The sequence below is a fragment of the Crocodylus siamensis genome, chromosome 2 (assembly GCF_052110815.1).
Source record: "Crocodylus siamensis isolate JL-2025a chromosome 2, ASM5211081v1, whole genome shotgun sequence".
Taxonomy (NCBI): Eukaryota; Metazoa; Chordata; order Crocodylia; family Crocodylidae; genus Crocodylus; species Crocodylus siamensis.
In genome coordinates this window covers 165,728,518-165,741,820 of record NC_143396.1, presented here as the reverse complement: position 1 = coordinate 165,741,820, position 13,303 = coordinate 165,728,518, and the positions used below count along the sequence as shown (strand labels likewise).

General features: G+C 53.3%; 1 protein-coding gene across 1 annotated transcript; it reads right to left on the bottom strand.

Moving 5' to 3' along the window:
* Window positions 1–386: 386 nt before the first annotated feature.
* Window positions 387–2,791, bottom strand: NDUFS8 (NADH:ubiquinone oxidoreductase core subunit S8). Its single transcript, XM_090032078.1, has 7 exons — window positions 2,661–2,791; window positions 2,352–2,404; window positions 2,174–2,236; window positions 1,785–1,874; window positions 1,339–1,511; window positions 756–884; window positions 387–577 (listed from the first exon to the last, which is right to left on the bottom strand). Exons 2-7 carry the CDS (start codon window positions 2,389–2,391, stop codon window positions 446–448), a joined length of 627 nt encoding a protein of 208 aa, XP_089888204.1. The 5' UTR covers window positions 2,392–2,404; window positions 2,661–2,791; the 3' UTR covers window positions 387–445.
* Window positions 2,792–13,303: the final 10,512 nt, after the last annotated feature.

Sequence of the window (13,303 nt, the reverse complement as noted above, 5' to 3'; positions counted from 1 at the left end):
CAGGACAAAAATACATTTTGAAATCAAATTAATGAATGTTGTAGATGTTTGATTTTTAGAATATCGTTTTCTGGTTTTTCTTATTTTTCTGGTTCTGAGATGGTGTATTTCTGGGGGCAAGGGGAGGGCTTTCTGGTGGCAAAGGTCAGGAAGTCCTGCCCCCTAACCCCTATCACAAGATGGCAACCAGGGAGTGGGGAACCTGTCAAGGGGCAGGACTACTACCCATGTGGCCCTTGACAGCTTGCCTAAACTCAGTAAGCGACCCTCCACACAAAAAAAGTGCCCCACCCCTACTGTAATTGGACTGGGCACACAGACCCACACCTTCCTAGTGCTGATCCCCATCCCCTCACCCCCATCACAAGCAAACTCAGGAAGCAGAATGATGGGTGTAGGCCCTTTATTGCAGGGGGTGGGAGGCAGGGTGCATGAGGGCAGTATGTCACCGGTACAGGTAATCTGCTTGGATGTTGGCAGCAATCTCAGCCTCCCACTTGTCCCCATTGTTGAGCAACTTCTCCTTGTTGTACAGCAGTTCCTCATGCGTCTCCGTGGAAAACTCAAAGTTAGGGCCCTGAAGAAATAAACATGAGGCAGTTTCCACCTGAGCTCCAGCTGCCAGCAAGGTGCCCAAAGACCCAGTCCCATGGAGAGGTGGACTCCACTCTCCAACCCAACACAGACCCAGACATGGGTTACAACCCCCTGGCTTCTCCAGGGCACCAGTCCAGCACACAGCCAGCTGCTCTCACCTCCACAATGGCATCCACTGGGCAGGCCTCCTGGCAGAAACCACAGTAGATACACTTGGTCATATCAATGTCATAGCGGGTGGTTCGCCGACTGCCATCAGCTCGTGCTTCCGCCTCAATTGTGATTGCCTAATGGTGGTGGAGGGAGAAACATGATCATTCCCTGGTGTATCACCACAAGGCTCTGCATCCAATCCTGAGGTGGCAGGTTGCCTGGGGCAACATCCTCCAAACACAGGAGCTCAACACCCACTGCTCCAGGCAAGGGGAGGGCCATGGCTGCAGTCCAGATAGGGTTAGGACCAAGCTGCGTCAGCAATAGCATGGGTGGCCTAGCTTTGTCCTGAAGGTTGGGGTGGGCAGGAGGGCAACGCAGCCCTGAGTTCCGGGCACAAGCTGAGGATGGGCCCCCAAAGGGAACTAAACCAAAGGCCCTGGGAAGGGTTCTCCAATGTATCCCACAGAGCTACCAGTCACACCAGAGAAGCCAATTTAGGAAGAGTTATGCCACAGACAGGACTGTAAGAGGGACCCAGGGGGCAGGGGAAGGGTGAGAACAAAGGTGTGACCCAGAAAGGCCCACCTGGGCTGGACATATGGCCTCACAGAGCTTGCAGGCAATGCACCTCTCTTCACCAGACGGGTAGCGACGAAGGGCATGCTCCCCACGGAAACGGGGGCTCAGGGGGCCCTTCTCAAAGGGGTAGTTGATGGTGGCAGGTTCCCTGAAGAGGTAGCTCAAGGTCACACCCAGGCCTAGAGAAGAGGGGAGAAAGCTACAGTTGCTCGGGGGTGAGAATGAAAGATGCCAAGCACAACCCAGACCCTCACTCTACCAAACAAGGCTCTCCCCAGCCATTTCACAAGAGCTGGGGCTTTCTGCCTGATGGTTCCTTCCCCCAGCAGGCCCACGCATCCTCCCTTGCCTTCAATGTCTATCCTGACACCCCCCAACCTTCACTCCAAGGCCCTGCCACCACAGCTGAGCGCCACCCAGCGCCACATCAGAGCACACATCACACCGCTCACCTCGGATGAGCTCTGTCCACAGCAGCGTCTGGGCAGCTCTGTCAGTGATGGATTTCATGTCCATCGGGTCCTCCTTTAGGTTCACATACTCTGCAGGGACAGACAAGCAGTCACCACCCTGCAGGCAGGAGCGAGGCAAGGCGAGGGAACACTTCATCTTTGGGGGCAGCACCCCAAGTCAGTGCCTGGACGGGCTTCAAGCGTGTCCCAAGGACCCTCTGTGAGGTTGGGCAGCCTGCGGGGAAGACCAAGAGGGGGCTGCCTGCCCCAGGGAAGGAGCTCTGGGTACAGCGCCCAGCAGGACACCTGGCCGGGACTGCTTGAGTCGGCTCCAGGCGATCCCTGGAGGAGGGACGGGAGCACCCGCCCATGGCTACAGCGGTACTCACTGTAGCTGGTTCTCGGAGCCGTGGTGCTGAGCGTCCGGGCCCGGATGAGGCCCGCTGGCAGTCCTGGGAAGCGGAGCAGAGGTGAGGGCATGCCCCGGGGCCAGCCCGCAGCAGCCGAGCGGCCTCAACACCGCTCCGGGAAATGGGGTGGGGGGGGGGAGGAGCGCCGCGTCCTCACCTGCGCAGGGGGCTCGGCGCAGCAGCTGCAGCGTCGCCATACTCCGTGGGGTCCTGCAGCGGAGCGGAGACGCGGTCACAGCCCGGGGAGGCGGGCACAGGCCCCCACAGCGCGTGCGCACCCCGGCCGCGCAGGCGCAGCACCGCGCGCCCCGTGAAGGTCCCGGTGACCGAGGCCGGGCTGGCGGGCGCGCTGGGGGAAGCGGGTGGGGCGGGGGGAAGCCGGCGCGGCGGCACGTGGGGACAGGGACGGGAACAGGGCCGGGGCCGGGGAACGGACCGGCGCCAGCGGGGCCGCACAAGGACTCACCGCACAGCCCTAGGCTCCTACACTCCTGGAAGCCCCAGGCCCCGCGGGCCAATCAGCGCCCAGCACATCTCTCATTGGCTAGAGAACTGAATTGGGGCGAGGCGAGAGCCCTCATTCTGCAGCTTGAATTTGACGAAACCGACCTCGGTGGGGAGCTGATTGGCGACAGGGCGGGCTCACGGCTGATTGGCCGCCGGGGAGGCTCGGGGGGCGGTGCCACCCCGAGCAGCTAAAGGATTGGGCTAAGGAGGTGACACCCGGAGCGGCCGAGCGGATTGGTGGAAGTGGTTTGGGGCGGGGCTAATTCGGAGCACCAGCGCGGTGGGCACCGCTGCAGCGATTGGCGGGTTCTAGGGGACGTCCCCAATGCTGCCCGCAGCCCAGCGGAGGCGGAAGGTCCTGCCAAGGTAGTGAGCTATATTATTCCTGGTCTGCGGGAAGAAAAAAAAGCATTTGCTGATCCGCAGGGCTGTGGGTTCCAGCTGTTGGTAAACTATAGCTGCTCTTCTGCACAACAGTGACAGAGTCTCCCAGTGCTCGCCCAAAAGCTTGCAAAGAGCTTTTTCCAACTACTTGGTCTAACAAAGGCTATCACATCTACCCAAAGAACCTCGTCTGCCCTTGGATGTTCTGGCATTCACAGTCCTGCCCCCTGCCGCGCATGTATTTAATCTCTCAGCATTGCCCAATTCAGTAGATGCTAGCCACAGCTATGCTGTAGTAACCATGTCAGGTTTAATGCATTCAAAAGAAAAAAAATGCAAATGATTGTTCTCAGACCTGGTCAGGACAGGGGGGCTGTTAGGGAGAGGGTGTGTTTCCCCATGCCCCAAATAACTGAAATAAAGTTAACATTATTTCAAGCCAGGGAAGATTTAGGGTGGTTTATACTACTGAAGATTAGGAAGAGGGACCAGCTTGTCCTGGCCAGCATCAGAAGAGCTTCCATCCAAATGTACCAGATTTTCATAAACCACTGGCTGAACAGCACATCAAAGAATGGAGGAGACTACCAGGGTGCAGAGGCAGCCACTGGAAAACTCCCGTGTCTAGAAATCTCATCAGCCACTTGAGTTTCCCCCAAATGAGTTCTCAAGCATCACCAACCAGGATGGGAAGCGCTGGGGGTTATTTGAACTAGCATTAACAGGATGCAGAAGCAAATCGACAGCAGAGCTCCCCATCACATGCAGGCTGGCCTAAACAGCACGATATGAATGGGAAGCAGCAAAGGTATGTCTGCACCTTGTTCCCAGAGAGAACATAGCCAACCAAGTGTTCCCACGTGTGCACTCCAAACCAGTGGTGTAACTAGAAGGGGCAATTGGGGCAACCACCCCATCCCACCCCCCCGCAACTTGGGGTGGGGTGCAAAAAAAAGTGGCTGCTGCTGGCAGCTGCACATGCTGGCAATTGGAAGTTGCCACTTCCATTTTGTCCCAGGCATGTCCCAACACTGCTGCTTCAAACCTGGAAATGAGGGGTTGAAGTCTCTGTGGATGTTCCCCCACAGCTGCTCCCAAGACCTCTGTTTCTAGCACTCTTGAGAGAAGCTATGTTTCTGAGCTGTAATGTAAGTGGAGATGGGCAGGGTGCCCACCCCTCGGCAGCAGTACAGACTCATTCCAGGAGGCCAAGTTTGGACCTCACCATGTGACTTTTTCACTTACTACTGCCTCAATTTTAATTTCAGCTGTCTAGGCCAGTGATGTCATGCTGTGAGTTTATAACAGTGGGACAGATTTGCAAGAGAGCGGCATATGCTGAAACACCTGCAATCCTCCTCCTTTTCTCCCTGCCCGTAATCAAGTCTACTGCAGGTCAAAATATGGCATCAGGTACTTGTTTTTGTCTTTCCAACTTAGAACCCAGTTTGGACTGCATGTGGCTGAGATGAAAAAGGGGGTCTACAGGGAAATGTTTCTTTCCTCAGCCGAAGCTAAAGCCGTCCCACTGAATGCAATTCCTACCACTGCAATAATTGCATCAGTCATCATCATTCAGGAAATCACTTGTTTTGCAATTTTACTCTGTAGAAATAACAAAAATGGTGACAGCCACTCCCCAGGCTCTGTCTCCACTGCCACTTTTACTCCATCCCCAAATATATCCTAGAAGCATGTACCCATCTGCCCACATGGCCCTTTTGGGGGCCTGTTCCAGCATCGTGATCTCCTCTGGATCCATTCCTATTTTTCCGTCCATTGGGCCCTCCTTTGCAGCCATCTGCCTCCCATCTAAACATCAGCCTTCCTAGCTCAGGGGATTACCATGAGGTACTGCAGACTCTTTCCTCAGGGTGGTAGTGAGGGGTGGTCAGGGTGGTCAGACCCCTCATGCTAGGGGCCAGGAGGCAGGGAAGGAGGATTGAACCTGCCATTGACAACTTTTACTTTGTGGCAAAGAGCCTTTAAATTTGTCCTTAAAAATGAGACAGCCACCTGCTCCATGCCCTCTGCCGGTCTCCTGGAGCTGCTGTCACGCAACTGATTCTTGTGCATTCACCCCAAGTTGTGCTGCTTGCTGCACTCACCCAGAAGTTGACTAGAGCGGCCCCTATGACAACATGCTATCCATGTTTTGGGATTGAGGGAAAGAGCACTTCCACCCTGCAGTGAGGGAAGCCCATCCTGTCCCTACCCAGTCTAGCTCAGATGACCCCCCGTAGCAAGAAGCCTTTTTTGCCTCCCCCACCCCCGCAATGTGAAGCCCCTCCATATGGCAAAAGCCCCTTTTGCAGTATTTGCCCCCTTTTGGAGATGCTTTCTCTTTTCTACCTTTTCTTCCTTCCTCCCTCTTCTTCTTTTATATTATTATTATTCCAGAATATAGGGTGTACTTGTAATAAAAAATAAAGTTTGTAGATGCTTTTATGGGTATAGAATAGTATTCTGCATCAGTATGTCCCCCCTTCATTGTATTTGGTCTATTTGTTGTATGTACTGTGGCATTTCACGTTTTATATTCTATGCTTTTTAACTTTGTAACAAATGTACTTTAAGTTTAAAAGTAAGTTATACCATGTAACAACGTTAGCAAAGGCAGGAATCAAACAGTGGCTTCTCTGTATTGAGCAGGTCCCTGAATGAATCATGATTGATTGCATAACACAGTAGCTAGCCAAGATAACAAGTTAACAAGCAGCAATTAACACCTACCAAACCACAGAGTACAGAGGAAAGGATCAATACAGAGCCAGGAACTCCCTGAAACTTCATTGTTAAAGATACAGAAGCCCTGGTTTGAACTAATCAACGCCAAAGACTGACTCTTGGGACTGAATACCACCACCGCGCCCCCCACCCCCATCAGCCACTCCCAGAGCCCTATTCATCACAGCAGTGAATTAATCAAACTTCATCAACAGACTCCCAAGACTGCATGTACCTGCAAACATGACCCCTGCGGCTGACAGCTGCCATCAAGGGAGATGTCCCACGAGGTTAACAACCCCTGGATTGGGTAAGCCCAAAAATTGGGGACTCACCGAAGTCTGGCAGAGAGGGATAAAAGGCATAGAAGAATGACCCTCAATAGTGCCCTCTTTGACCTGACCAGTACCCTACCTGCCCAGAAGGACCAGCCTTCTGAAGCAACATTGCACTGAAAGAAGCCTCAACTGGCCATCAGCGGTGGACTCCAGCACTTGGGGTATCTTGACACTGGTGCTTAGTATTCATAGCTAGCTAGTGTGTGTGTGTGTGTGTGTGTGTGTGTGTGTGTGTTTGGGGACATCATCCCCAAAGTTTATGATCTGACTTTTGCATCCGTCTAATAAACTGGAATTTTATGATGACCCTGTGAGTTGGTCCTTTGTAGCCAACACCCCAGCATACTCCCCACAGGACTCATGACTGAACAGAATGGAGGTGGGGTGGCTGGAAACAGCCTTTCTACACAGCTGACCAGGGATGCCAGACCACTGTAGCAGGAGTTAAACTCTCCAGTCTTCCTGCTCCCAGAGGGATACCAAAACTTCCCCACCCAGGTCCCATCCCTTCCTATGAGCTCCTGACCCTCTCACTCCCCGTGTTGATTACTACCCCATCTCTGTCTTCTCAGGCCAGTGGCAGGGGAGTTTCCCTGATTCTTGGAACTGCCTCCCCTTGGAGTCCTGCCAACATGGTTTGGCTGCTGGGAGCTGGCAGATGAGAAATGGGCCTTCTCAGGAATTATTTCCCTCACAACCAAATGCCTGCTCCTAGGAAACAACGAGCCCATGACTCCCAGAGAACTCTCCCAGACCAGCCCCTTACCAGCTGCTGCCAAACGGGGAGAGTGTCCTACCACTGGAAGACCAAGGGGGGCTACCCCGTTCTATCCTGTGAAACCTGTAGCCACAGGGGGCCCCACTACCAAGGGGCCACCTGCATCTGGCCACTTGCCACGCTCCCACCACACCACCGCTGGCTTCACATCTGGCTGCTTGCCACACACACACCCCCGCCACTGCTGCAACCACCACCTTCTTCACATCAGGGAGCCCCAGAGCTATTTCTTGCAAGGGGCCCCAAAAAATTGTTGGCCAGCCCTGCCAAGGGGAATGAAGGGCAGCTTGTGCCCCAACCTGCTCTTAGGGCATTTTTTGCCCCCCACACCCTGACCCCAGTTGGCCACTCCTTAGTCAGACAACCTTCCTGGTAGCTATATCCCCTGCTAGGTTCCCCTTGAGGTACTATTGGTTCTCCTGCCTCATGCCCCATGCTCTGCTCTGTATGTTTCACTTTCATAAACACTTCATTGGCCTCTCTTGGCTGGTCTCCCCCTCTGGCTCCTTCACCCTCCAGGCCTCAGCCCAGCTTGGCTGGCTGGAGGCTTGAACATAGATAAAACTCAGGAGCTAGAACAAGTGACTGCATCCAAAGTTCCCAAGCTACCTTACCCAAGACACCCCACTGTCCCTGGCAGGAAGCCAAGCAGAACCCGTCTCCCCCCTGCTGGCTGCAGGCTCAGGCAGGGCCAACTCCTTGGCCCTGTGCACATGCCCCAGAGGGAAGGGGAGACCCAGGCCCCCCAGATCTGTGTGAGAGTGTGGGCTGCCCACTGCAGGCTTAGGCTCCCGCCCTGCTGCCTTCCCCTGGGGCCTCCGCAGCCCCACATGTGTGACCAGAGCAGCAGGGAACAGTGGAGTTGTTCAGGGATCTCCTTGCTGCTGTGAGCTCTGTGCTGCCCTGGCCACACTTCTTTTGTGTACAGGGGCAACAGGGAAAGTGGTGTGGGGTTGTGCTGCATACTTCAGTCCCACACACAGAGGACGCATCACCAGGGCAGGGAGGACACTTACCCTCCAGATCTGTGCGAAGGCAAGGGGCTGTGTATTGTGGGTTCCCATCCTGCTGCCCACCCCCAAGGCCTCTGCAGCCTGGCTTGTGTGACCCAGAGCTGCAAGACACCATGGGGCTGCGCAGGAAAGCTGCTCACTCCTGCAAGCTCTATTCCCACCCCTACCCTGCGCACAGATTTGGGGGGTGTGGTCTCTGCTGCCCCCCTGGAGTGCTTGGGGCAGCAGGGAGCCAGCCCCTCCTCTTCCCCTGAACAAGCCATCTGTTGCCCCATCCTGCTCATCTCTGGTGCCCTGAAGCTCCACATTGCAGCCCCAAGCCCCACACACTGCCTGGCTGGGCAGCAGCCCCATCCCCAACCCCAACCCTGCCCAACTCCCCCCCCCACCTCCCTCCCTATAGGGGTCTCAATGCCACCCTCCACCCCCAACTTACCTGCAGAAGCTGCTCTCCAGGCTGCCAGGGGCCACGTGCATGTACATGCACATTGTGCTCCCTGCCTGACCACCCTCCTCCCACTCCCTCCCAGCTCCTTGCTGCCTGGAACTCTGTCAGCCTGCAGGGAGTCACTGCAAAACAGCAAAATCCATAGGTTTCTCTGCTAAAATGAGAAATCCATGTTTTACTCTGGTAAGGGGGGAAAATCTGTGTTTTACTCCATTTTTCTGTGGGAAATGGAAAACCTGGATCCCTGATGATAATCCCTTACTACAGACCCTCCCTGTCCAGCAAACAGCTGTCAGCTTTTGGCACTGGATTTATGACCCAAATACATTATTCTGGGTGAACCCAGACACTCAAACCAGCCACTTCTTCCATATGATAATAGGCAAATTGTATTGATACACAGTGACAGCAGATAAGAGTAATGCAGGCAAGGCAAACAAAATAACCTCCCTCAGATTCTATATCTATCAGTTCCAGGGTTCACAGAGGGAAAGTACATCTGGCCTGTATGCAAGCTTCTCCCTGTGGTTCTTTCTTGAATGTCAGATGTCAGCAGCCTTGGAGGTTGAGGGTGGAGGCCCACTCTCCACAGTGGAGTGGCTGATGACTCTCTATTTCTGGGCACTATTGATTGGTCTCCCTATGGTCATCATACTGTCCACTATCACTTCTGTTAGAAGAGCTGGATTAACCCTTTAGTGGGCTGTAGGCAAACAAACCCATGGGCCCCGGGTTGGTTGAGATCCCTCCTCCCCACCCGGGTGCTGCCGCCTGCAGGGAGAGGAGTCAGAGCTGCCGCTAGGAAGTGGCCACCACAACAGGGAGACAGAAAGGCCAGTGAAGGGGAAGTGAAGGGAAGGGAGGCAGATGGGGTCATTTGCACTGCCACTGGAGAGGGAAGCATGGGGGCCCTTTACAGCCCATGTGTCTAGCATGCCTATGCGTTAATCCAGCCCTATCTGTTACCATATACCTTTGTTTCTCAAACATATTACATGCATACATCTTTATTTGGTCATTTACCAGTGTCTTAACTTGGGCATTCCCAGCCTCCTAATTTGGTCCATCCCCCAAAATTGGGGCTCTGCAGCTGGACACTGTGATCTGTTCCAAGGATGCAATCCTATCTTTTGTTATAAACACACTGTTCATGTTTTCAGTTTCCCCAGCCTGTTTTTCTGCTGGCTTTGTCACAAACAGGCTTTTAGACACCAATTAACCTTTGCCATTCCTCTGGACCACTGTTCTAATGCAATATCTACTCCACCTACAAGCCAATTCCTAAAGCAAGTCTCTAAATATAATTTTCTAGCCATCATCAACCCCTTGTCAGTGACTGGCCCAGGTACATCTGTGCCCACAACTCAGATAGTGTGGGTGTGTGCTGGCCTTGCTGGCCTTGGTTTAACTCCACCTGGACTCCCCATCCTGTGATGTAACAGAAAGGAGTTTCTGCTCCCAGGTTCATTTTGAAACTGTTTATTTAATTGGCTCAAAGAGATACCTTTGCCAAGCAGGCCTCACCCTGTCCTGCCTTTACGTTTTAAAAAGGTGGTCACTCTAGTGGGTATCTGACACAAACCAGGCTCCTTAGGAGATGCTCACAGCTCCATGGTGCCCACCTGGCTTTACCAGTAACACCAGCCTTTGCTCAAGGCCTAGTCTGGCCTCAACCAGAGGGAGCACTATGCAGTAGCTTGCTTACAGCTACTTTCAAGGCACTTGCCCTACAGGGCTGCAGATGTCACTTGCTCTCCACTGTGGGACTGTGTGGGCGCATCTACATGAGACACTACTGTGCAGTTGTTACTGCACAAAGTACTAAATAAATGTGCAGTAACTGAAGTTATCGTGCAGTAGCACCAGCAAATGTCTTTTAGGTGATGAAACTGCACTGTAGCATAATAATACCACACAGTAGCATATTAGCACTATCTGTGCTGTGATGCGCTACTGAACAGTATTTTTTGGCTACTGCACAGTCAGCGTCTCATGCAGGCGTGCCCTGTGAGCCCACTCCTGATCCAAGAGCAGCCTGTAGCCTCTCCCACTGATCAGGCAGCAAACAGCTCCACATGACAGAGTCAGGGCTGGCCTCCTAGCTCCTAGACTCACTCACATATTCTCTCCCCCAGCCACAAACACCCACACAGTCTCACCTGCCCTTTCCCAAGCCCTGTCATTAACATCCACTAATCTCCCGTATCCCACAGCCACTGTAAACACCTGCATCCCTGTCCCTATCATTTCCCCCATCCAACAACTATCCCACTCCCATCACCCCACAAGCAGTCATAAAAACCTCCATCACTTCTGGCACCCAGTCATAAAGACCCCAACCACCTTTCCCATCTCTGCAGTGCCCAGTCATAAGTATTTTCTATCTCATCCTATCTTTTTCCTGCCCAGTCACAATTACTCCCCTCACTCCCACCATCCATGCTTGGGCACAAGTACCCCAGTCACCTCTTCCATGGTCCCATCTGAAACCTCATGAAGACTACCATATTGTCACCAACCCCTGCACCTAGTTACAAATGTCTCCCATATCCCACCCATTCTCCTGTCCAGACAGCAATACCTCCCCTGCCTCGCCAATCCCCAAGTCTGCCCAGTAACAAACACCTGCACTGCCTCAACCATCCTCTGCTCACCCAGTCACAACCCCCTAAACCAAAAAACAGACTTGGCCACAAAGGATTCAGGAGGGAACAGGAATATTTGTCACTGGGCAGAGGGTAATCGAGGAAATGACAGGGAGTGTCTGCAACTGTGGGAGATGGAGGTGACAAAAGGTGTTTGTGACTGGGTAGGAGTGCTGGGGGAGAAGACGGGGTGTTGGTGAATGTGCAGGGTCGGGCAGGCGGTGACTGGGGAAAGTATGAGGGAGGCTGGGGAAATTGCAGTGCTACCAATGTAGTAATTCTGTTGCTAGATCTAGCCAATTCAAAGGGACCCTAAGAGACAAAATATATGTACTAAGGATGTTATATCAGTCTTTTATGTAGAATACCTGGTACCATGCAAGACAATTTAGACACCCACAAAGAACACAGGCAGCTTTTTAGGTCATGCAAATGGTACAAACCTTTGGTCAAATCCTATTGATTTCTATATTAAAGGTGCTGTGTAAAATCAACAAAACTACCTGTTAGTTTGACCTAGGACACTGTGCCTTCAGCCTGTGCCTCCCTGTTGGTTACAGCGTAATTCAGTTCCCTTAGAAGCAGCTAATTCATCAAGCAGTTGCTTACGCCACTTACCTCTGTCCTATAAGCTAAGCAGACTCTGCTGCATGCTACAATCTTCCTTAGTCTGCAACATGCCCAGGAGCAGAGAAAGGGCTTTACTGCACTCAAAGCTCCCCTGCACACATAGTTCCTACTGCATTAGCACTTAAGCTCCCCTGTAGTGGAAGAACCTTCCCTTCTGCTGACAGAGCTGCTTCACCTGGCAGGACCAGAGGACAGCTTTTGTTACAGTTCAACAGGTGGCAGCTGAGCTGGCAGGACCCAAAGCACTCGCAGCCCCTTCCCTGCTTGCCAAATAAGCCTGATGCATGCAACTTAAATGATAATTTTCTAGCCATATTTCTAATGCCTGTAGAATGTCTCCATAGTGACACCCAGCAACTGGTTCCTATTCCAGGATTAAGTAATGCTGGGAAGGGAAGTGTAGACTTGCTGAACAGGGCACAGGAGAGGCAATGAGGGAGTTAGATATGGGCAGAGGGGGATGGAAGAGGCAACAGAACTGGTACGCATGGCAAGTGGCCAGAAGGGAGGAAATAGTGACATCTGCATTGTCTGAAAATGGTGTAAGGCAATGGGGTATTTATGAGCAATGGGGCATAGTGTAGCACAGGGACTTTTTAAACTGGGCAGGGGATAGATGGACTTGATATGAGGCAGTGTGATAACGGGGTCTTTGTGACTAGGCAGTGAGGAATGGCTGAGGCAACGAGCATGTTTATGCCCAACGTCCAAAATCCTGATCTCCCAGCCCTGCTTCGCCATCATGGGGGGGGCTAGGAGATCCTTATCTCCCAGTGCCAGCAACCTGGTCCTGGGGCTGGTGCTGGGAGGCCTTTATCTCTCAACCGGCTCCACAGTCACAGGGCTGGTATCTCCTAGTGCTGGCCCTGAGACTGGAGCTGGTGCTGGGAGCTCTCTGCTGGTAGCAGCCGGGGAGTCTGCTCTCCAGCCCCTACCCTACAATCCCAAAGCAGAGGCTAGGAAGTGTCCCAGTCAGGGGCAGGTCCGAGCCCCATGCCCCAGTCAGGCAATCAAGGCACAGGGCTTGGGAAGAGCTGCAGGGGTAAGGCAGGTCCCAGCCTGCTGCCCCATCTGCTGGTGGCACCGCGAGTAGTGAGCCACCCCAGCTGGGAGCTCACTACTCACTGACCCACCAGCAGATTGGGGCAGAGGGCTGGAAGCTGCCCATCCCCTTTAGCTTTTTTTCCAAGTCCCTTGCCCCAGTCAGGGAGCCGGGACCAGGAGCTCCCTGCTACTGGGGTAGGGGGACATTGTCCATGCTCCAGTAGCAGGCAGCCCCCTGGGGACAGGGTGCAATGTCCCAGCCTCAGCTACTACAGCCCTCTCCTGGCCCAGTGCTCCCTGCCAGCCTAGAGCTCCCCCTGGTGGCAACAGGGTCCCATTGCAGGGCCCCAGGAGGTGGGAGCAGCAAATCTGTTTCAGCTTCCCTGTACATGTAGATGCCTCCCTGGAAGTATTTACTTGCAAGTACAGGCAGTTCTCAACTTACAGCGTTTTGAGTTACAAGTTTCGCACCTACAACATTTATAAATTGACACCCTGTTTCAGTGTTATGACATGTTTCAGCTCTACAACGCTTGAACCAATGCAACACCATGCCAGCGAACAAGTTCGCTGCGTCAACCATCTCCCTGGAGAA